We start from the raw sequence: 20,394 nt of genomic DNA, 5'->3' as shown, positions 1-20,394 counted from the left end.
GAGGGTCGTTCCTGTCCTGCTTAGCGGGCATCGGAGGGTGGGCGCGGGGGGCAGGTGTTTATGAACAAGCTGCGCACTCTGAGATCTGATTTTAGCGAGGCTCACGGGAACCAGGAAGGAAACAGGCTGCCGAACGCAGCAGAAGGAGGAAGTATTAAAAAGCTATCCAGATAAGGGATTAATAACACGCACGGGCCCATAACAGATCACTTTTTTACAAAGTCTTTATTTATCAAGTATCTAAAACGCCACGTTATCACAAATATCAGTCTGCTTTGAAAAGCGATTTACAGCAGAATTCGTGACACGATGATGTACGCTTGTCCAAGGAATGCTCAGCCTGGCGCCCGGGCTGCACAGCGCAGCATCGGGGTGAGGGAGCCACGCGGCCCTCTCCGCCTGCAGAGCGGGACGCAGGGGGCACCCGCGACCTGTCAGGCCCCTCCCGTCTCCAAGGGTCCAAGGCAAGATGCGAGCTGACCCTGGAGGAGGTTGGCCCGTCTCTCCTGCGCTTCAGCCATACTCCACGCACATGTCCTCCTGAAAGCCGGGAAGAGAAATACCAGCAGAGCCGACCTTCCCTGCATGCACGTGACGGCTCTCCCACCGCAGTGAGCACACTGCCGGGGGTCCAGCTCTGAGACGGGCCACGGAAAAGGCAAGCTGCACACGGATGCCTGTGGCAGGGCGGCCCGAAAGCGGCATTGAGATCGGCGCCAGCCAGCTACAAGCCGTTCAGGGGGCGCGTGTTAAAATAACAGAGCTTGGGGAAGTGCGCCACCGTCAGAGAGGCATTCGCCCGTGGAGAAAGGGGAGAAACGTGACCAAAGAGGAACGGAAGGGGCTTTGAACTGTGTCTGGATTTTTACTGAAAAAATGACTCATGCAAAAAAAAAAAAAACAAAAAAAAACCCTTCCCTGGTGCAGCCTTCCCTGTGGATGCAACCCCATCACCAGCCTCGTGGACATCGGCCCACGGCAGACCTGCACCAAGGCTTGCATGCAGTGACACAGGAAGACGATCTTGTTCACACCTGAGCCTCACAGATGCCGCTCTGCTCACGGCCGGTGTAGGTGATTCCCACACCGTGGTGCGCTCTCTCCCAGGGGAGCAGTCTCAAACAGGGCCGTCTTTCTGGGTGCTCTGTACCGTGACCGAGCGGCTTCCAAAGCCTTGGTTTCAACGAGCTCTCCGTCGTGTTCCGGAAGACACCGGTTACTGCCCATGGTGTTCCTAAGTCTCAAGAACGAGAAATAAGGCAGGAACGTCCCTGTGGCCTTTCTCCTCCAGCGAACCTCAAAGCGCCTTCGGATAACAAGGGCCTAAGCTCTGCAGCACCTAAGCTCTGCGAGCAAACTCAACTCTGGTTTGCTGAGGCCACTGTCAGGGAAGGAGGCCCCTTCTCAAATGTCCTGAGACAGCTGTCAGGGTCCTTCATCGGGACCGTTTCATAATTAGTCCATTTACCCCTCACGCTCTGGATCCCTCAGAACGAAAGAACGCCAACACACCCGAGTGTGGAGGTGGGAAGGGGGCCTGGCCCAGGCCAACAGCATTTTCCAGAAAATGTAACTCCAGAGTCAAAGCAGCTTAATGTTTGAAAAGGGAGGAAAAGGAAAGGGCCCATAACAACAACTGAAAGTAAGCGTCTCCTTGAAGAGCCGGGAGGGCGGCACGGCCGGGACACACCTACCGCTCTGGGCGCTAGTGGCTCATCTGTCTCCCCCTTGGGGTAATACACCCCCAGCACTCGCATCTATAAGATGCATAAGTCACTGCAGACCACAGAATACCATCTACTGTCCCAATGTGTGTATTCCGAGTGGCTGATGCACCTTCAACTGTGCTGATGGCCACGAGGGGGCTGCTGAAGCCCCACCTCTGGGAAGAACGAGGTGAACCTGTGTCGTGGGATTGACAGGACACTGCATGCGCGTGAGTGCACGGAAGACCCCGAGGTGTTTTAAGTTTATGTATATTTATAGAAAAGCAAAACGTGCTGGAAGAATCAAACTCTTCTTGTGGACAGCTCTAGGGAGGAGGATTGGGCCTGGAACAAAGGAAGATTCACTTGGTTTTTGCCCTTTTATACAGTTTATATTTTCTGTAGTTGATATGTATTATTTTATCCCTAAAAACTTCTTCAAAAGAAAAAACAGAAAGAAACGACATTCTCAGGCTTCACTGCTTACTAAGCTGGATGAAAGCTCCAATCTGTCTAATGCAAGTTTGTTGAATGAATTAAAAATATAGACTAGAGTAAGAGAACTATCGAGTCCTGTGCTGAGCCGAAAGTAACAGCAGTTATTTCCCGGTGTGACAGAAACACAGCTGCTACATCACAGTCTAAATATCTCTACTTTCCCAGAAGGAACAACAAATACGCGATCAGGTTTAAGTACGCAAGTGGAGATCTTAGTAATTCTATGAAGAGCTGTATTTGGGAAAAGCCCAGCATTTTTAAGGCCCTGTCAAACCGTCACTGGCATGAGGAAGCATATAATATACCAATAAGCAAAAGCAGCTCACTGAGCCTGCAATTACGCAATCTGTGAAGCCCTGTCCTCCCTTCCCTACAGGACTCGCCACCGGGACAAGTAGGGGCTCCTCCTCTTAGTGTTGCCGTGGTAACTGGTCGCCTAACAAACAAGCAGGACCACGTGTCGACCACGTTTCAAAAATACACCTTTAGTACTCGGGTTGCTGAGCTGTCTTTTTTTGTTGTTGTCTTTAAGAAAAAAAATTTTAGCAATAATTTCTATAGAACGAGAGGCAGAAAGACAACTATCTTAACAGTCATTGGTAGAAAAAATGCTCTATTCAGGGCGGCCCTAATGCTTTTGGCTCAAGAAAACACAGCGGAGTCTCGCCTACTAGCTTCTGGGGCCATAGGGAGTGTGGATGGGAGGTGGGCGGGCGCCATCCTGGGGAGGGACCCCCAGGGCTGAGTCTGGGTCCTTCTATCAGCAAGCATTTCCTACAGAGCAGCCGTCCACAGGTGTCGGTACACTTCTCCTGTGGGCAGAGCAGACTCAAACTTAGGCTTTCCTTCCCTGAGAAGCAGAACGGCTCTTGGGTGCCTTCATGCCGTCCTTAGTGGTAAGCACTGAGACACAGGTTTCTCAGTCTTCATGCAAGAGAGAGTCCACATCAAACTGGACACGGCATTTCAGTAAATGTAAACACATTTCAGTCAGTTTTCACATTATCGTCAGGGTCTACAGAAGACCCTGAATACCAGTCTTCCTTTTGCAAAAAGCTCATCTGTCAATTCAATGTTTTCCTCAGGTGTGGGACTGAAGCCCCAGTTCCCACATTCCTCAAAAGAAAAAGTAGGGGCTCAGTCAGCTGTTCTCTTCATTTACAATGAAGCAACATCTCTGGTCTTGGCGTCCTCACTCTTGGATGGAGGAGTGGCGGATGGGCCTGTGGAAATCCTCGGGGCTGCTGACGTGCTCGGGTAAGTCGTAGCCTCTCAGGAAATGTCCACTGTTTTGCTGAGCAAAATAATACAGCTGCCTGGCCAGCAGAGGCTCGACCTTTAGTGAAAGATTGAAAAGAGATGTTACTGAGTTCTTCTATCTAACGTCCTGCAATAACCCTCCATACCTAAGGATACAGTCAGGTCTAAAGTGAGGTGCTATGACTCATCGAAACACGTCACACTGGGAGCCTTCTGGAGAACTGACTTTGTGTGAGTCCTCGCATACACCAGCCTATAAACAGAATATACTTAATTCTGGGTTTCCCTTGAAGGGGAAGGGAAAGCTGGTACCTGTAAACCAGCCGCCGCTTGAAACTTACGTTAAACTAGGACTGAATGAAGCTAATCGGATAAAACGACCAAGTTAAAGGTAAATTTAAGGTAATCGGGTAATTTAGGCCAATGGATTTATTTTTCCACATCTGCAGTTTGACAGGGATGAGGGGCTCAGTGATTTACAATTCATGGATGACCTGGTAATCTGTATATTTCTAAACCAAAGATAAAAGAAAGAAAGAAGCAAAACCAAACAACAGCAAAACTGCTACTGTGGAAAAAGAGAAGTTAACTGACCCAAGATTCCTCTAGTTTGGCTATTAGTGTGGACCACATTCACCAGAAAGTATCCAACATTCAGCTTTTCCTGAACTTGCAGCATCTAAGAGATCCGAATGCTTTCAGCCAATCGATTGTGCTAGTCACGTGAGCCTTTATGTTATTTGACATAAAATGACTTAAGCGTAACTCATCTGAGGTAACTGAAGTAAATTAAATCCATAATAAAAGGAGCAGGACTCCTGGGTGCACACGCATCCGTCCTCCATCACCTCGGGCTCATGGTCCCAGCTGGGGCTACGTCCTCACCAAGCCAGGCCGGTGTGTCCAAGCCCTGAGACTCAGACGCAGGGGCTCACCACCGCTTTCAGAGATGTTACTCACCAGGACCGAGACTATTTAGTCCTTTGACAGTTGTTAACAAGAATCAGTTATTATATCAATAAATCTATCGATCGCTGGAGAGAATCCATGAGAAAACTCTAAAGTTTGTGGGGACTATATTTCTGTTTATTGGTTGGTTGTTTTTTGATTTTATAATCAAGAAGCAGGGGATGTGTGTTTAAGGTTAGTGTTTTATTTCAGAGTTCAATAAGGAACATTATTAGATGTACCACAGTGTTCATTGCAGCTCTATTTACAACAGCCAGGACATGGAAGCGACCTAAGTGTCCATCACCAGATGAGTGGATAAGGAAGATGTGGCACATGTATACAATGGAATATTACTCAGCCATAAAAAGGAACGAAATTGAGCTATTTGTAATGAGGTGGATGGACCTAGAGTCTGTCATACAGAGTGAAGTAAGTCAGAAAGAGAAAGACAAATACCATATGCTAACACATATATATGGAATCTAAAATAAAAATGGTGCTGATGCACCTAGGGGCAGGATGGGAATAAAGATGCAGACCTACTAGAGAATGGACTTGAGGACACGGGGAGGGGGAAGGGTAAGTGGGACGAAGTGAGAGAGTGGCATGGACATACATACACTACCAAATGTAAAATAGCTAGCTAGTGGGAAGCAGCCGCATAGCACAGGGAGATCAGCTCGGTGCTTTGTGACCGCCTGGAGGGGTGGGATAGGGAGGGTGGGAGGGAGACGCAAGAGGGAGGGGATATGGAGATATATGTATATGTATAGCTGATTCACTTTGTTATACAGCAGAAACTAACACACCATTGTAAAGCAATTATACTCCAATAAAGGTGTTTAAAAAAAATAAAATAAAATCTGACTTGAATTCTGTTATTATTTGATGTAACTTTTTACCTGTTGCTGCCCATTACCTGGGCCCATTAATAACCCTTGCAGGTATGTAGCAATACAGAGTCTTCAAATTCAAAAATCTTCAGTATTCAAAGCTCTGTTTTCTGTGGCAAATTAATGCTACATGTTATCTATCTAACCCTTTTTCTTTCCTTTTCTGTGAAAGATGTTTACTTTGCACAGGTGAATGCATCTTAAGCTCTGCTGGAGAACATGGCCGTGGCCTGAGCGACTTGGCGTCCTTGAGAGATTTCACGCCTCCAAATAGCACATGGCCCTTGGTTTCCAAAAATTAAATAGTTTCTAAAAATGCAGAGATAAAAGAGGATTTGGGGGGACATTAGGAGGGGGCCTACAAAATACTCAAGTCAGTGGACAGCTTCCCACTTGGGAAAAACTTTCCCTTCAAGTGAAGATCAGCTGGTTGGCATTTTAAAAGCAATATTAAACGTGAAGAATTTTAAAGGGCAACTTTTAGCATCATCCTTTTAAAACCCTGTAAAATGGGAATATGACAATTTCCTTGAAAAATAAAAAAGATGGGATGGGTGCCGCCCAGGGCTGGAGATCACCCCCAGCGGTGATGAGCACATGTCCAGGGCTGGGAGGCACATGGTCCTTGGGCTGCACCCCTGCACCACTCACTGGACACCTTCCCTCCCTCCATCCCCTCTGCCCAGGTCCCTGGACACTTACTTCTCATCTGAACTCCTCTAAATGGGGCCCTGTCCCTGACGAGGGTCAGGGAAACTCAAACACCCGAAGGTGACTGGACACTCACGTGAGCAGTGATGAGCTTCCGTTGCCTCTGGGGATCTGGAAACTCTTCCCCGAAGCACAGCGTCACCTGGAACCTTGGCAGAGGCCGGCCATGGTGAGCAAAGGCTTGGAGCTCTGCAGAGAGCACAAGAGAAACCACTCAGAAAGCCAGCCGAGCGCTGGACGCAGGCTGGGGAGGGAGCCCACGCTGACCTGGAGGCCAGAGCAGGGGGGACAGTGGGAGCAGACGCAGGAGTGCGCACGCCCATTCACGCGGGTCTCTCCCACGGCCCCGCCTTCACTTCAAGGGGGCCACGCACCTTGCTCTGCGGCCTCGGACCCAGAGGAGGCGAGGGCAGCAGGAATGGGTGAAGGAGGAAAAGGAAATGGAGCCAGAAGAGTCCCTCACGCACGGAGAAAATGTGCTTTAAAATCAGACTTTTCTGACTTGAGCCAGGATGACTTAGAAACCTCATCTCAGAGCTGCCGAGCCCTCAAACCCGCGGTCCACGTGACTCGGGCACCGCAGAATCTGGGAGGCTGAGCCCATCAGGGGCAGCCGTGGGTTTGAGAAGGGAGGGCGGCGCTGGATGAAGCGCCGGGCCCACCTTTGTGGATGCGTGTCCCGAAGGCGCCTGCGTTCACCCTGACGGGACGCTGTCCCTGCCCACCCTCAGACCTCCGGCTGTCCTGCTTGTCCTCTAGGGTCTCCTGCTTGTCCTCAGGTCCCCAGAAGAAGTGTGCTCACGCAGGCGCTAGCCCGTCTGCAGAGCTGCGGCTGTCGCCTTATCAGACGTGAGCCGCTGCACGGCGGGGCTGTCCCCAGCAGCCTGCGGGGCCTGAATGGGTGGTTCTCAAAGATTTCCACTGTTCTCTTCAACCGAAGAAAAGTTTCTAGCTCACTCACTGGACCATTTGACTTCCTGCTTTTTTCTCTTCCAGAATTCAAATCAAACCTAACCGACTTCGGCAGAACGTGTGCAAAGCTTCCACAGTGCGAGGTGGGAGGTGACACCCACGCCTGTTGCGTTGGCACAGTTCTCTGAAAAAGTCGGCCGAGTTGCCTGGTAGCTTGAGAATGTTCGCGGGAATCCGCGACTGTGGGGCTGGTCTGCACAGCTGCAGCTCTTTAGTTCACAGTTTCCTCCTTGAGCCTCAGTAAACACTTCAAGATAAGAGGTTGCCCTGGGCACAGAGGAAGCCGCCAAGCCAGAGCAGCTCCTGGTCGCAAGCATGAGCGAGCACACCGCCCCGGAGGCCGACTGCCGGCGTCCCGCCTGCCAGAGAAGCGGGCCTCTTCCCTGGATGAAGCCCCCGGCCCAGCATGTCTTCTGCTTCCAAGACCCACGGCCTCGGAGGAGATCCAAAGGCAGGGCTCTTTCAGACCCCAGAGGTGCGGCCCTCGGCCCCTCCTCGGAGCCCCCCTCGGTCCACACGCTGGGCCCCAGGATGGACAGAACAGTCTGCTCGGAGGCAGCTCGCGGCTTGGGTCGGGGGGGGTGGGCTGCCTGGAGACCAGAGCCTCGGCTCTCCCTCTTCCTCCCGTTTTGCCTCTGGGGGAGGGTGAGTCATCCAGGGACATGTTTGTTTGGGGCAGCAAGAGAATTTGGAGGAGCCTGAGCAAATGTGGGCCACTTGAGCCCCAAAGGCTGAGCGAGTGTCTGGTGGTGGAGCTCACAGGCGCTCTGTGCTTCACGTGAACTGAATCACGAAGCAGCTTCAGGGAAAGGAGGGGCCCGTGACAGCCCAAAGACACAGGGTGTTTCTGAGGATGCGCCTGTATGAGAAGAGTTAAGAATGAGGTTGAGGAAGGACGGGCAGTAGCCAGCAGGGCAACCGCTTCTCCGTCCAGAAGCAGCACTGTGAATGGGGACAGCTAAGTGGAAACTCCGGACCACCTTCCACCAGAAGGTGGCCGAAGGCCTCACAAAAGCCGGCCCAGGGCTGACTGAATTGTCATGAAATCAAAACTGGGAAAACAAAACCTACTGGTTCTGGAAAATGTGATTTGAAACCTAGAAACAACTCAAAGCCGTCTCATAATTTCCCCTCTGCAAAATCAGTTCAACACGCTCGCCGTGGTCCCAGCTGCTGGAAAGCATCTGCTCGGGGTTGATACATCTCAGAACCACGGACGCTCACAGTGTACTTATAACCCTATGATTTTTCTAGGACCCTTAAAAGAGCTGGAACACCAACAGGTGTGCTTGCTGAGAACACACTGGCCGGTGAAGTATGAAGCTTGTTAGTTGGTGAGTATTGGATGAATCCCGGCGTTTCAAGACCTCAGCCTGAACCACAGCCCCCGACGATCCCCCTCCACAGCCCTTCTGATGGGGTGGCAGGCGGACCAACAGGAGACCTACTCTGGCATCGGGCCCCGCGGGCTCAGGGCCTCACAGAAGGAAGACCTGCTGGGAGTGGCCTGCGGCCTTCGCCCCCTGTGGCAGGCGTGCCGTCTCCAGCTCCGTCCTCCCCAAGCCTCACAGGTAGGGCCCATTCCGGCACACACGCGCCCGCTCACCTGATAAGAACTGCTGCGTGTCAAAGAGCTTGCAGGCCTGGTCCCTCTCCAGCTTGTTGGGCCGGTCGCTGCACAGCGCCAGGGGCCCGTCCCAGTAGACCCTGCTCTGACACAGCCTCCTGGCGTAAAGCCCGTCGGGGGCCATCCAGAGCACCACGCCCCTTTCCAGGTGGCTCAGCAGCTTCTCGATGTTCTTCCTCTGGCCATTGTCCTCCGGGTAGGGAAAGAGGACCTGGTCCAGGCTGCTGGCGTCATAGGTGTGGGCGTGGGAGAGCCGGCAGCCTTCGGGGCTGGATGTGGTCAGCTCTTTCACCAGGACTTCCCGGTAGTACAGGCAGATGTGGAGCCGGCAGTCTGCAAACACAGGCCCGTCGGGGTCAGTGCTAAGGAGTCAAGGTGCTGGTGCCCCCCAGGATGCCAAATGACTGCCCAGAGCAAAGTGTCCTTGGTGGGACGCTCGTAAGAAGGGGCCTGGGGGACGGACGTTGCAAGGCCTTACATCCCTCCCGGAGACTCACCCCGTGGTGGAGAAGCTCTGTACGAGTCTGGGTAATGTCCTCTAGCTCAGCATTTTCCAAATGTATGGGACATGGATTTTTTTGGGGGGCAGAGCATAGGGGTGGTGATGGCAACACTTAGGTCTAATACAGCGAGTCGTGTGCCGCCGAGCAAAAGTTCATTTTAAGCACAGCGATCGGTTTGGAGTTTGGAAGAAGTAAACCCTAAGTTTAAATAATTTCTACCAGCAAAAAGAGTACAATGGTGTTTCAGGAAAAAAAAGCAAATATGTCCACATATCCAAAACTACCCTAAAATATCAATATGATACCGGTTACATTAAAAAAATTATACACATCCAAGTATGCATTGAAGTTCTGGGAAGCATAAGCCTTGACAGTGGTGATCTCTGGGTGGTGGGACTATGACGTTCCTATTTTCCATTTTTTGCTTTTCTGATTTCTAAATTATTTTTCCACTGTATATGTACCACTTGTATAATAAAATTACCTCGTGAGGGAAACGTCCCAAGCGTAAAGTCCGCTGAGACCCACTTCGCTTTGTGTTTGAGTCTGAGGCTGGCTCTAGAACTGTGCTTCTCAAACACTAAACGAGATGAACTCATTTTTGAAACTTTGCTGATTTTAGAACCTTCTTTAAAATGCGACCCATGGGCTGAAAGGACCAGGCCAGGTTTGCCAAGGGCCACTGACCTGGAGTGCCAAAGGGCTTCCCGAGAGGCAACAGCTCCCACAGTAACTGCGGGGTTCAAACCTGAGCGGGTGGCAGTCCTCTGATCAACGGGCCAGGCTGCTAACTAGTCTGTACTGCGCACACCCAGAGAAACCCACAAGAGCCTCTCATCCCTCAAGGGCAGGTTTTGAGACTCAAACAACCCACATCACTGCCTCAAGCCTCCTCTGTGACTCCTGCCGCTGTGAACCCCGAGGAGTGGGTGTCGGCCACTCGAGGTTTCATTTCACTGAACGTCATCAGAAATCACGAGGTCATGGGGATATAAATAGCTGTTTATTTCCTACTCTTCAGGCACCCACACAAGTCTTATGTGCTCAAGAAAAGGGTTTGAAAGTTCCTAAAAACAAACAGGCCTTTCTGTTCAGAAACCTCTCCTCCCTCCACTGTCCAGGAGCAACTAAGAAGAAAGGCAGCAGGCTTCCCTCAGAGTCTCAGAACCAAAAGGAGCCTAAGGGTGGGCAGCTCCCCTGGGTGCAAGGCCGGTGGGCCAGCTCCCCTGGGTGCAAGGCCGGTGGGCCAGCTCCCCTGGGTGCAAGGCCGGTGGGCAGCTCCCCTGGGTGCAAGGACGGTGGGCCAGCTCCCCTGGGTGCAAGGAAGGGCCCCAGCTCTCCTCTCCTGAAACCTTGAGAATTCAGCTTGTTTTCTGTCGCTCATTTTCAAAGAGGCCAGGGGGCAAGGTGAGAATTCTGAAGCTTAAGCTTTCCATTTTCAATGTATGCAAATCTCATTTTAAAACAATCAAAACATTATCTAAAAAGTAAATGTACGTACACTACACGTGCTCAGTAAACCTCAGGTATCTTCCTTAAAACAGGAGAGACCGCTGAGGTATGGGGATTCCTTTAGAGAGAGACTCTAAAAGCCAGATCTGATCTGTATTTGTTTGCAAGACACACGATGCAAGATGCTCCTCACCGAGGCACCAAGCGTGCCGAGGACGGAGAACCCAGAGCTCGCGTCCCGGGAAACCGACGGGGCCACTGTTTGTTTGTGGCTAAGCCTGCGGGGAGGATGAGCTTTCCAAAAACGAGCAGCCCCTGCGCTGTTGCAAGAAGCTGCACTGCGTCATGGGGGTGCTGGCTGTAGGGAGACCCTCGGTAAACGGAACTGGAGGGTCCGCACATTCCTGGACAGTCAGACGCCAGTGCAGAGCTTAGAATGACTCAGTTCAGACCAGCCTGCAGAAGTGGATCAGGGTCCGAAGCCGGCCTCTCGGTGCTAACTGTGCTAACCTCGTTCTCCCAGCTGGGAGTCAGAGGCGTCCACCCGCTCCAGGCCCCAGCTGAGCTCACCAACCCCACGAATCCACCCAAAGGTGAGGGGACCCTCACAGACGCCGCCTCCAGGGAGCCCCACTCACCTGAGAGGGCCAAGGCTTCGGCAGACCTTATGCTTGGCTCTATGGGGATCCCGGGGGCCTGGGACTCGGGCGGGGCACAAGCATAAAAGGTTCCTGTCACCTGGCAACCTGCATTTGCAAATAAAAATCAGATGCGGCCTAGACAGAGCCCCTCGGAGGCAGAGGGAGCGGAGGCGGCTCCCTGAGGGGGGCCCGCCGGTCCCCGGGGGTGCACCAGCCCGGTGGGGGAGGGCCTGGGCCCTCGAGAGGCAAGGAGGCCGAGGTCCAGTCGGGAAAACCAAGGCTGAAGGAGGGAGGAGCCTTTTCACAGCCCGAGGGAAATTGGAGTCGCCCTCTGTCATTTTCTTCCTCCCTCCCTCCCTCCCTTCTTTCCTTCCTTCCTTTCTTTGTTAGTTAACACCTCCGCGCCTCACCTCATTACCTGTGTGTGTGTGTGTGTGTGTGTGTGTGCGCGCGCGCGCGCGCGCGCGCGCGCGCTGAGAACATTTCAGACCTACTTTCCTAGCGACTTTCAATACAGCAGAGCATTGCTAACTGTGCTCGCCAGGCTGAAGCCACAGAACGTATTCATCTCCTAACTGAAGTTTGTGCCGTTTGACCAACATTCCTCCGTCACTGATACGCAGGGTAACTGAGGCGTGATTCACCCGTTCACACAGCAAGTTCGTGGCAGAGCTGTGAGCCCAGGTCTCTCTACATGAGATCTGACGCCCAATAGCCGGATCAAAACCCTGCCCGTGGCTTTGTCCGCATTCCCTTCGCCGCTGCTTCTGGAACCAGGAGGGGCTGAGCCATGTTCCTGCCGGCACAGCTGCCGTGTTAAATGTCAGCAGAGAAAGAGTATGTGGTAGAACCTCGTTGTGCTGGGGTGTCATCTAATGTCACTTAATGCTTCAAGATATGTCCACCAGTCTACCCTCTCAGAGCTCTAGGCATTGCCTCTTCACCAGGGTCACTAGTTCAGCAGAGCTCATGCCCCGGACCCGGGTCTGAATTCCAGAAACCCGTCCAATGTCAGCTGATTCCCTCACTACAGTACGGAAAACAAACCTTCACTGCAACTCACTCTTGAGAAGCTAATAAAACCAAATTCTCAGCTTTTTTGTAAACATGCCACTCAATACAAATCCTAAATAATGGCATACATCTTCAATCCCACACGCCAAGAGTGACCCGGACCTGGCTGGAAAAATACTCCTAGAGCCATCTGTGTGTTGACTGATCTCAGGATTTCTATTTCAGTAACAGCTCAGAAGTCCTGCAAGCTTGTGCTTTGCTGCACGAACGTTCTGTGTGAGATCTTCTCTGCACTTAGCAAATCAGTGCTTTCGCTGAGAGATCTCATCCTCGTGTCTGGGGAAGGCCTCCGGGGGGACCACATCTAATCTCGTCCAGCACCAACACCAACCGGGCGCCCTTTTGTGGAGACCTTTTCTGTTTTCTTCATAGTATTTATTCATCCCCTTCTTACTATCACCTCTAATCCCAGTGACAACTGCCGTGGGCACACCACTGCCTGAGAGAAAGCCACCAGCGCGATAATCTCCTGGTGTCCCTGTGGAGGGGTGCCTGGGCTCAGCTGCAGGACGCTGACTTCACAGAAGTGTAGGCAGAGACAGTCAGCGTTAAGGGACAGTCTAGTCTTCTCTGGGAAGACTGACAAAACCGACTACTTTTTGCCCAAGGTTAAAACATAAACTTTAAGATTATTCAGGAAGGAAGAAACATGTTAACTTACTAAGTAGCTAATTTAAAACATAGCCAACCAGTCTGAAACCTGACACCCCGTCCTGCGTGGCCTGGCTCCGGAGCTGGGAGACCTGGAGTTGAACCCAGCCCTCACTCTCACCCAGTAGCTTCGGGCACGTTGCTTGCATTCTGGGAGCGAATCCCTATACAAAACAGGGCAGTTTTCAGGGGCCTGGCGAGATCCCTGCAATGCTTAAAGAAGGTTCCACGAGGCAGCCCGAGCCTGGGTCCTGGCACACAGCAGACCAGGCATCAGTGAACCTTGGTGTCCTCCTCTGGGGGCCTTTTTCCTCCTTCACCGCATGCGGGGCCTTTCCTAGCGGCTCGGAGGAGGTGAGAGCCGTGGGACGGCACAGAGGACAGACCAGGCGGGGCCAGGCCCTCTGGCCACAGGAACTGCCCCAGCTCCCTCCTTACCGTTTTCACAGGCTGGGCCTTGCCAGTGGTGGCTGCGAGGCCCGAAGGTCACAGGACACTGGTACGGAGTCTCCGGGTGGGGCTGATCAGGGACGAACTCTCTCCAGCCTCGGTCGTGGGGCGGAATCATGTAGGTGTGAGCCTGCTGGAGGGGCCAGAGGGGAGCTGGGGGGAGAGTGCCCAGCCCGGGGATGGCCTCGGGGAGCCCCCAGACTCCTCGGGAGCTCCCTTATCTTCCAAAGAGGCTTGGTGGAAACCCGCCATGAAGAAGCAAAAGGCACAATGGAGACAGTGTTGTAAAGTGATGACCTATGTGAGGCTTCGTCATATGGGTAAACCTGGCACCAAAGTACCGCAGGGAAATGTGCCTTCCTTTACCAGCAAAGTGAATAAAACAGAGCTGTGATTCACATCAGAAGCGTCTGCAGGGATCAGCTGCCCTGCGGTTTCACATGATAAAGCCCTGCTCCCAAAATCTTGGACTCTAAGGTCGGTTCCCAGATTTCAGAGTCTAACCGACAGGCAGACACACCCACCTCCCCTCCCTAACTTCCAACCAGCAACACCAGGTGGAAACTGAGCCGTTCATCCAGTGACCCGGGATTTGGTTTGGCAGATTGACAAACAGCAGAAACGGAGTTCTGCTGCTTTGCTTGTAGGTCTCTGCCGGGGCCTCCCCTCCTGGAAGCCCTGCCCCCCCGTACCTGGGCTGGGAGTGAGCAGTAAGGAGCCGGCATGCTGTACGGGCGGCTCATGGGCACCTGTGGCTCCTCCAGGGTCAGCTGCTTCGCTCCTGAGTGTTTGGGCCAAAGGGAGACGCACAGTGTTGAAAACGGGAACTGGAAGGGCTTAGAAAAATACCTGAGAGTTTAATTCCTAGAATGCAGAACACAGTACTGACAAGTAAGGCGTTTTTCTACAGTCTCCTTGGGCAATTGTTTATCCAGGCCATTAAACTGGTTCCCACAAGGTCCAATGTATGTATGGAGCATAGTAGAGAAACAGATACATAGTAGAGAAACAGTGCGTGGCGGGCCTTGTGGCCTCGAGGGCTCCCCAGCGAGATGTGCGGCTAGTGAGGTCACCTAGCGGTTTGTTTAAATTGCAGATTCCCGGGCTCTACTCTGACACACAGGTCAGGATCTCGGCAAGTGGGAATGTGAATTTGAATAAGCACCCAGTTGACCATGACACACTCTAAAATTACTATGAGTGGTAACAATATTCGGAGCTTGAACGCTTCCCTTCTACAAAATGGCTAATCACGAGAGACTGATGGATGAGTAAAGCTTCAAACAGCTTTTCCATTTTTGGCTTGGAAATCTGGCCCGTATCGTAGTGGAACTACTGCAAAGCACACACACATGCACGCACACAGGTAGAGACCTGGAGTCTGAGAACTTATTCTGCACTAAAACCACGAGAATTTCAATTTATGACCCGAGAACTTGGGCAAGTCGCCTGCTGAGCGTGACTGGGCGGCTGAGGCAGGCAGGCTATAAGAAGCAGCAGGCAGAGAAAGGGACCCTCACAGTGAAAGTGAGGCGTTGAAGTGCCCGGCGGCCCGACCCAGGAAGCCCACCTTTCTTGGCGCCCTCAGGCACGATCCTGTACACCTTGTAGGGCTCAGAGATGTCCAGCTGGCTGCGCTCCACCAGTTCCTCGAAGTCGTTGCTCTTGTTCAGAGCGCATCGCAGACGTGTCTTCCAAGTAGGAGGGTCCGGCTTGTCGATGCCTTCCCGAAACTTTCCTTTAAATAGCGCCCAAGCCTGGTGGGAAGGAAGAGGGGAAAAAGTTAAAATCCAGGTCTTTCCAAAGAGAATCTGGGAATTGCATTTGTAAAGGAAAGAATTGTGTCAGGGGCTTCAGGTTCACACTGTTGCCCAAAACGTGGGACAGAAAGACAGCAGGTGTTTGTAAAAGGCGGGTGAGATTGGAGGACCCCTGGAAGGGCTCCAACCACAGGGTCTGGCGTGAGTTGGCTGGGAAGCAGGGACAGAGCTGTGGGGTGAGGGCCCACCCATACAGCACCTCTGGACGTCAGAGGATCTGAGGTATTCTGCACGCCAGTTCCCTGAGGAAGTCCCCTTCGCCTGCTCTGCCCACTGGTGGTAGGGCTGGGCCCTAATGCGCAGGTCGCTGGGTAAACTGCCCAAGGGGGAAACAGTCAGGACAGCGACGCACACACAGAGGACAAGAGAGAAACCCCCAGATAGACCCTGAGAGGGACAGAGGGGAGAAAGCGGAAGGGAGAGAAACACAAAGGCGATGGGGACGGGAGAGAGACCAGCACAGAACTTTCCAGAGAGACTTGGAAAGAGGGAGTCAGACAGAGACAGTGAGACATTGGGAGACACACAGATGGAAGGACCAGAGAGGAGAGAGAGGTAGGAGAGTGAAGGCCGGAGACAGAGAGTGAGAAGACGAAAAAATATTCAGGGAGAGACGGGAGAGAACAGACGCAGAGGAGCAGAGACCAGACAGTGAGGGGCACAGCCCAGCACACCCACCGGCGTTCACAGAAGGGGAGCCTGAAACACAGACGCGTGTGGATCAAGGGAGGCGAAGAGGGATCCAGAGGTTCACAAAGAGGCTCCGGCGGAAACAGCGGTGCGGCCTGGGACCGCCCCTCTCCCTGGTGGGCGAGCCTCCGGCGTCTGACCCTCGGGGTCTGCGCGCCCCACACGCTCTGACTTGGGACCCGGTCCTCCCTCTGCGAGTCACTAGAGAAGCTGAACCCTCTCCTTCTCCCAGGGCTTGGGGCGCTGGCCAGCCGGCGCTCCGGGGCGCCCGCGCGTCCCTCCCCGCTGAGAACCGCCGGCCTGCCGGCTGCGCACTGGGCCCGCGGAGCCCGGGTCAGGTCGGGACGCGCGGGCCGCTGCCCCCCCACCCCCCCAAGCCGCGCCCCAGGCACCTTGAAGAGCGCGGCGTCCTCCTCGCGGTTGTAGTCCTGCTTGCCCGCGTGCTTCCAGGGGATGCGGAAGATGCTCTTCTCCTCGTTCTCCCACACTAGCCCCGGGTACTTGCCGCTGTCGATCTGGTCGATCAGCCACTGGCGGAGCTTCCCGTTGCCGCAGCTCACGGAGCTCATGCCGAACTCGCCGCCTCGGCTGCTGCCCTCCAGGTTCATGTCCAGCGCGCCGGCACAGTCCCCTCGCGCGCCCAAGATCCGCTCCTGCGCCCGCTCTGCGCTGCGGGGGAGAGGAGGGCCGCCCTCCGGTAATGACCACGAGGCCCCGGAGTCTCCGAGGCGGCAAGGCGCGCGCTACCGAGTCGGGGGCGGCTAAGGTCCCAAGAGAAGGCACCTTTCAGCCGGCCCGGCTGGTGCTCTGGGCGCGTGCCGTCCTGCCGCCTCCCCGGAGGCCGTCCTCCCACCCCACCTTCCGGACTCTCCATTCTTGTCACGCCCCGCAGCCCGCGCGCAGCCCGCGCGCTGCCCAGACTTGCGGCTCTGGCCTTCGCGCACCCACCGACCCCCTCCCAATCCCACCGCCACCGCGCGTGACACTCTGCGCACTCGTAGTTGCTGCTCCCCTGCAGCAACTACTCGGCTCGGGCCCGAGCCGAGGCCAGTCCATTTCCCGCGCCACTGTCAGTTTCCACTGGTGCCCTCTCCCAAGTTCCCACTCCCTTGGTGGCCCGGCGTGTCTCGCACGCGGCCTCCCCTTCGGGCCGGCGTTCCAGGCGCGCGGCGCCCGCAGCTCCCCCCGCGGCCTTCGCCGGGACCCGCACTCTCTGCCCCAGCACACTCTTTTGCCCCTGAGCCCCGGCAGCTGGCGACGATCAGGGGGGCCCCGCGAGCCCCAAGAGGCAGAGAGCGAGCCAGCCTTAGCGAGCCGCGCAGCCTCGTAGCGGGGGATCCCCGCGCGCCGAGCGTCAGCTGGAGCCGGAGGCCGGCCGGGGAGAGCGGAGGCGGGGAATGTGCCGGGTAGGGCGAGGGGTCGCGGAGCGCGGGGCCCGGAGCGGCCGAAATTCGGAGCGCCTCTCTTCCACCACCAGCCGGGAAGCCAGAGCCTGAGGCCGAGGTGAGTTTGAGCCCCTCAAGGAGGAGCAGGGGAAGCAGCCCCGGGGCGGGGGGACCGTCCCCCGCGGTTAAGCCTGCCGCCCGCTGTGGGTTCCTTCGACGGCCCCACCTCGGCCACGCCTGGGCCCCGACGAGCTCGTTATCCGACCCGGTCCACAGCGTGGCCTCCCCGGGCCCGGGCTGGGCCGACCCGTGCGCGCCGGGGCCGCGGGAGCGCCCGGCCAAGAGCGGATGGAACGGGCGTCGGGGCGACCTCGAGGGGCGTGCTCCCTGCTGGCGACGACGCTGGGGCCCCTGCGCTGCCCTCGAGATGGACCCCGAGACCTCTGGCCTCGCGGCAGGTTCGCTGTGGTGCCCGCCTCGCAGCCGTGCTCCTTCCCGACCCAAGTCTTACCTTGTCCCCGACGCGGAGCTGAGGGCGGCGGTGAGTCCCAAGTTCAAGCAGTGAAACTAAGCCTCCGAAGTGCGAAAGAGGAACTTTATAAAGCTTAAAAGCCCCGCTTGGGGCGGGGCCTGGGGCGGGGCGGGGCGAGCCGGGGGCGCCTCCTGGCGGGACTGGGGGGCTGCGGGCGCAAAGCTGGGCGCGCGGGGCCGCGCTGGGGACGCACCTCGAGTCGGGCGCACGGGAACCTCAGTTGGGCGGTTTCCTGCCAAGGGCAAGGCGCGAATGGGGACTTGGCCTGCGCGCAGGGACTGCGGGAGGCCCGCCGGTAACTAACGAAAGTCGCTACAGCGGCGCTGTAAGAGCGGGTAGCAGGGCCTGTGCAGGAGCGGCAGTCCGGCGCGAAGGGGGCTTGGCGTAACCAAAGACAGAGGACTGTCCACATCGAAGACCTGCGGGTAGCTGGGGGCCACCCTTGGCTCGGCCGCTGTCACCGAGAGCCCCGCCCCTCCGCGGTGTTTAGAGAACGTCACACTCATTGAAAAGAAAAAAGGAAATGTCCCAGATCCTTGAGCTATGAACTGCGGCTCACCCACTGCCCGCATGTCTGAAACGCTCACATACGCGTGCGTCTCTTAAACGGGTGAATTGCAGTGACTCAGACTGCACAGCCCCCGACGTTTTGATTATGGCCACAGGAGAGAACGGGAAGGGTCCCCGAGCATCCAAGTGCCTAACTGCTCTGGGCTTCACAGTGACGTAGTTTTAAGCTCAACCTGGTAAGAAACAATTTACAAGTGGGGTTTTAAATGTCCAGAATAGGAACAATATTTAAGCGGAGTGATTTTACTTCATTTTCCAGGATCTCCTTAATATCGAAATAAACTCCCTGAGCACCTGCCCACTAAACTCCCCCAGAGCATCTTGGGTGCTTCAGCATGTTTGTGTAGTTAACAATTTCAGGTAAACCGTCAGATCACTGGTTTCTATATGATTTTAGACCACCACCATCCCAGGTCAACACGCAACTTTTGAGAAGCTTCTGATTTCACTGATTTCTCAGTTTTTCTTTTAATCTTATATATTGGGCCGTTGTCTCCTACCCAAAGAACAAACTAAGTTCAGGTTAGAGCAAAACAGGCATGAGGTGCAGAGTGGGGTGCTCTTCCTCAAACCAATGACTTTCTCAGAAATTAACAGGATGCCATGTTTTTATTCACTTAAGTAAGTTTTCCATTATCAGAATCTATGTAATAAACAACAGGTTTTTTTTTTTTTCAAAGAAAATTATGGTCACAGAGGTTTTTCTTCTTCTTTCATGGATTCATTCATTCAACAAATATTTTTCGAGCACCTCTGCTTATTACGAACCGTCCTTGGCACCTGGGATACCTCAGTGAACAAAGGGCACGTCTTTACACTTTAACCGGTGCTCGCCAGCAGCAGACGGGAGATTGCTAAGAACAAAAATGGCACACTTGAGCTTTTTGCACTTTCGCACACGTGTCCTCTGCCCAGACTTAGCTGTTTCAACATTCTCCTCACTCATCCGCTTTCAGACGTTGAAAACCACGTTTACCTTGTTTTAAAATGTGATTGCAAACCTTCAACGCCATCTTCTGGTTTACTCATTTGTCATATTGATCTACCAGAAGTGGTATTTTCTCTTGTATCATGAGGCGGATACAAAGAATAGTGTATGTTAATCACTGAAACTCTTGGTGTCCTCACTGGCCCTGGGAAGTGGTGGGTGGTGACAGGCAGGGCCCGCCGGCTGCTCACAGAAGACTTTTCCATCGTAGTCACAGTTGAAAGAGAAATGACAGAAGTTTTGAAGTTGGCCCTCCGCCCCCAACACTTGAGGAAATCAAAGTGCCCCTCAGTGAAAGACTAGACATTATCTTCAAAGGTCACAGCTTGTAAAAAAGTGAAAACAAGTAAGGACGCAGGTCATTGAATGTCTCTCCAAAACAGGGCCGATCATCGTATTCTGTGAGGAGGTGACTTACTTCCGTGAATTGTCCAGACGTGGAAGTGCTGCTGTGGATGCAGCCCAGTCTGAACGCCAAGGCTCAATTTTCCTTTCATATTTGTTGTAAAGAAACCGTAAGAGAAGCTTAATTTACGTAAATGCAATATTTTACAAATCAATCTTTTAAAATTTTACATTCGTATGCAAGAAAAGTAGTTTAGAAAAACCCATACTAGACACAAAAAATAAATTATTGAAACCCTTGTTGTGGATAAACCTATTCTCTCACTAATTATTCTTTCAGAAGGAGGGAACTAAATGTATTAAAAACAGTGCGATGATATCATTGAAAACATTTAAAGGGCAGTGATTTTTAGTTACTTGTAAAAAAGCAGGAAAATACTAAAAATGGTGCAGTTCGTATAAGATAAAGGGCTCCTCTAACGCTCTCTGGCTGCGTGTGTGTGCAGTGCTGATTGTTGCCTCTGCCCGTGGCATCCTGTGTGGCAGTGCTAGTGTATTATTACTGGACTATTATGTCTTCATATAAATATTAATATATACTATGTAACAGCACAGTGATACACGGTAATATAGTAATACGCTGTAGTATACACCATACAATATGCTCTGACACTA

The 20,394-nt window shown here is 53.6% G+C and overlaps 1 protein-coding gene across 2 annotated transcripts; it reads right to left on the bottom strand.

Moving 5' to 3' along the window:
* Nucleotides 1–239: 239 nt before the first annotated feature.
* On the bottom strand, nt 240–17,858 carry IRF4 (interferon regulatory factor 4). Of its 2 annotated transcripts, none has more exons than XM_060023755.1 (9): nt 17,796–17,858; nt 16,292–16,568; nt 14,960–15,146; nt 14,082–14,170; nt 13,378–13,522; nt 11,212–11,319; nt 8,598–8,951; nt 6,096–6,208; nt 240–3,540 (listed from the first exon to the last, which is right to left on the bottom strand). In XM_060023755.1, exons 2-9 carry the CDS (start codon nt 16,505–16,507, stop codon nt 3,397–3,399), a joined length of 1,356 nt encoding a protein of 451 aa, XP_059879738.1. In that variant the 5' UTR covers nt 16,508–16,568; nt 17,796–17,858; the 3' UTR covers nt 240–3,396. The 2 variants fall into 2 exon arrangements, with proteins under 2 accessions (XP_059879738.1, XP_059879740.1); XM_060023757.1 differs by having other exon boundaries at nt 13,378–13,519.
* Between the last annotated feature and the right edge of the window lie 2,536 nt (nt 17,859–20,394).

This window comes from Delphinus delphis, chromosome 10 (genome assembly GCF_949987515.2).
Source record: "Delphinus delphis chromosome 10, mDelDel1.2, whole genome shotgun sequence".
Taxonomy (NCBI): domain Eukaryota; kingdom Metazoa; phylum Chordata; class Mammalia; order Artiodactyla; family Delphinidae; genus Delphinus; species Delphinus delphis.
The sequence above is the reverse complement of the archived record's forward strand: the minus strand, read 5'-3'. Positions and strand labels throughout refer to the sequence as shown.

Bases quoted from the DNA above. Each gene is read 5' to 3' on its own strand.
- IRF4 (XM_060023755.1), bottom strand. From the start codon at position 16,507: ATGAACCTGGAGGGCAGCAGCCGAGGCGGCGAGTTCGGCATGAGCTCC. The intron at 15,147-16,291 runs GTGCCTGGGGCG...CCTTCCCACCAG, and splicing joins AGGACGCCGCGCTCTTCAAG to GCTTGGGCGCTATTTAAAGG. The intron at 8,952-11,211 runs GTGAGTGGGGCT...CTGTGTTTGCAG, and splicing joins CGAAGCCTTGGCCCTCTCAG to ACTGCCGGCTCCACATCTGC.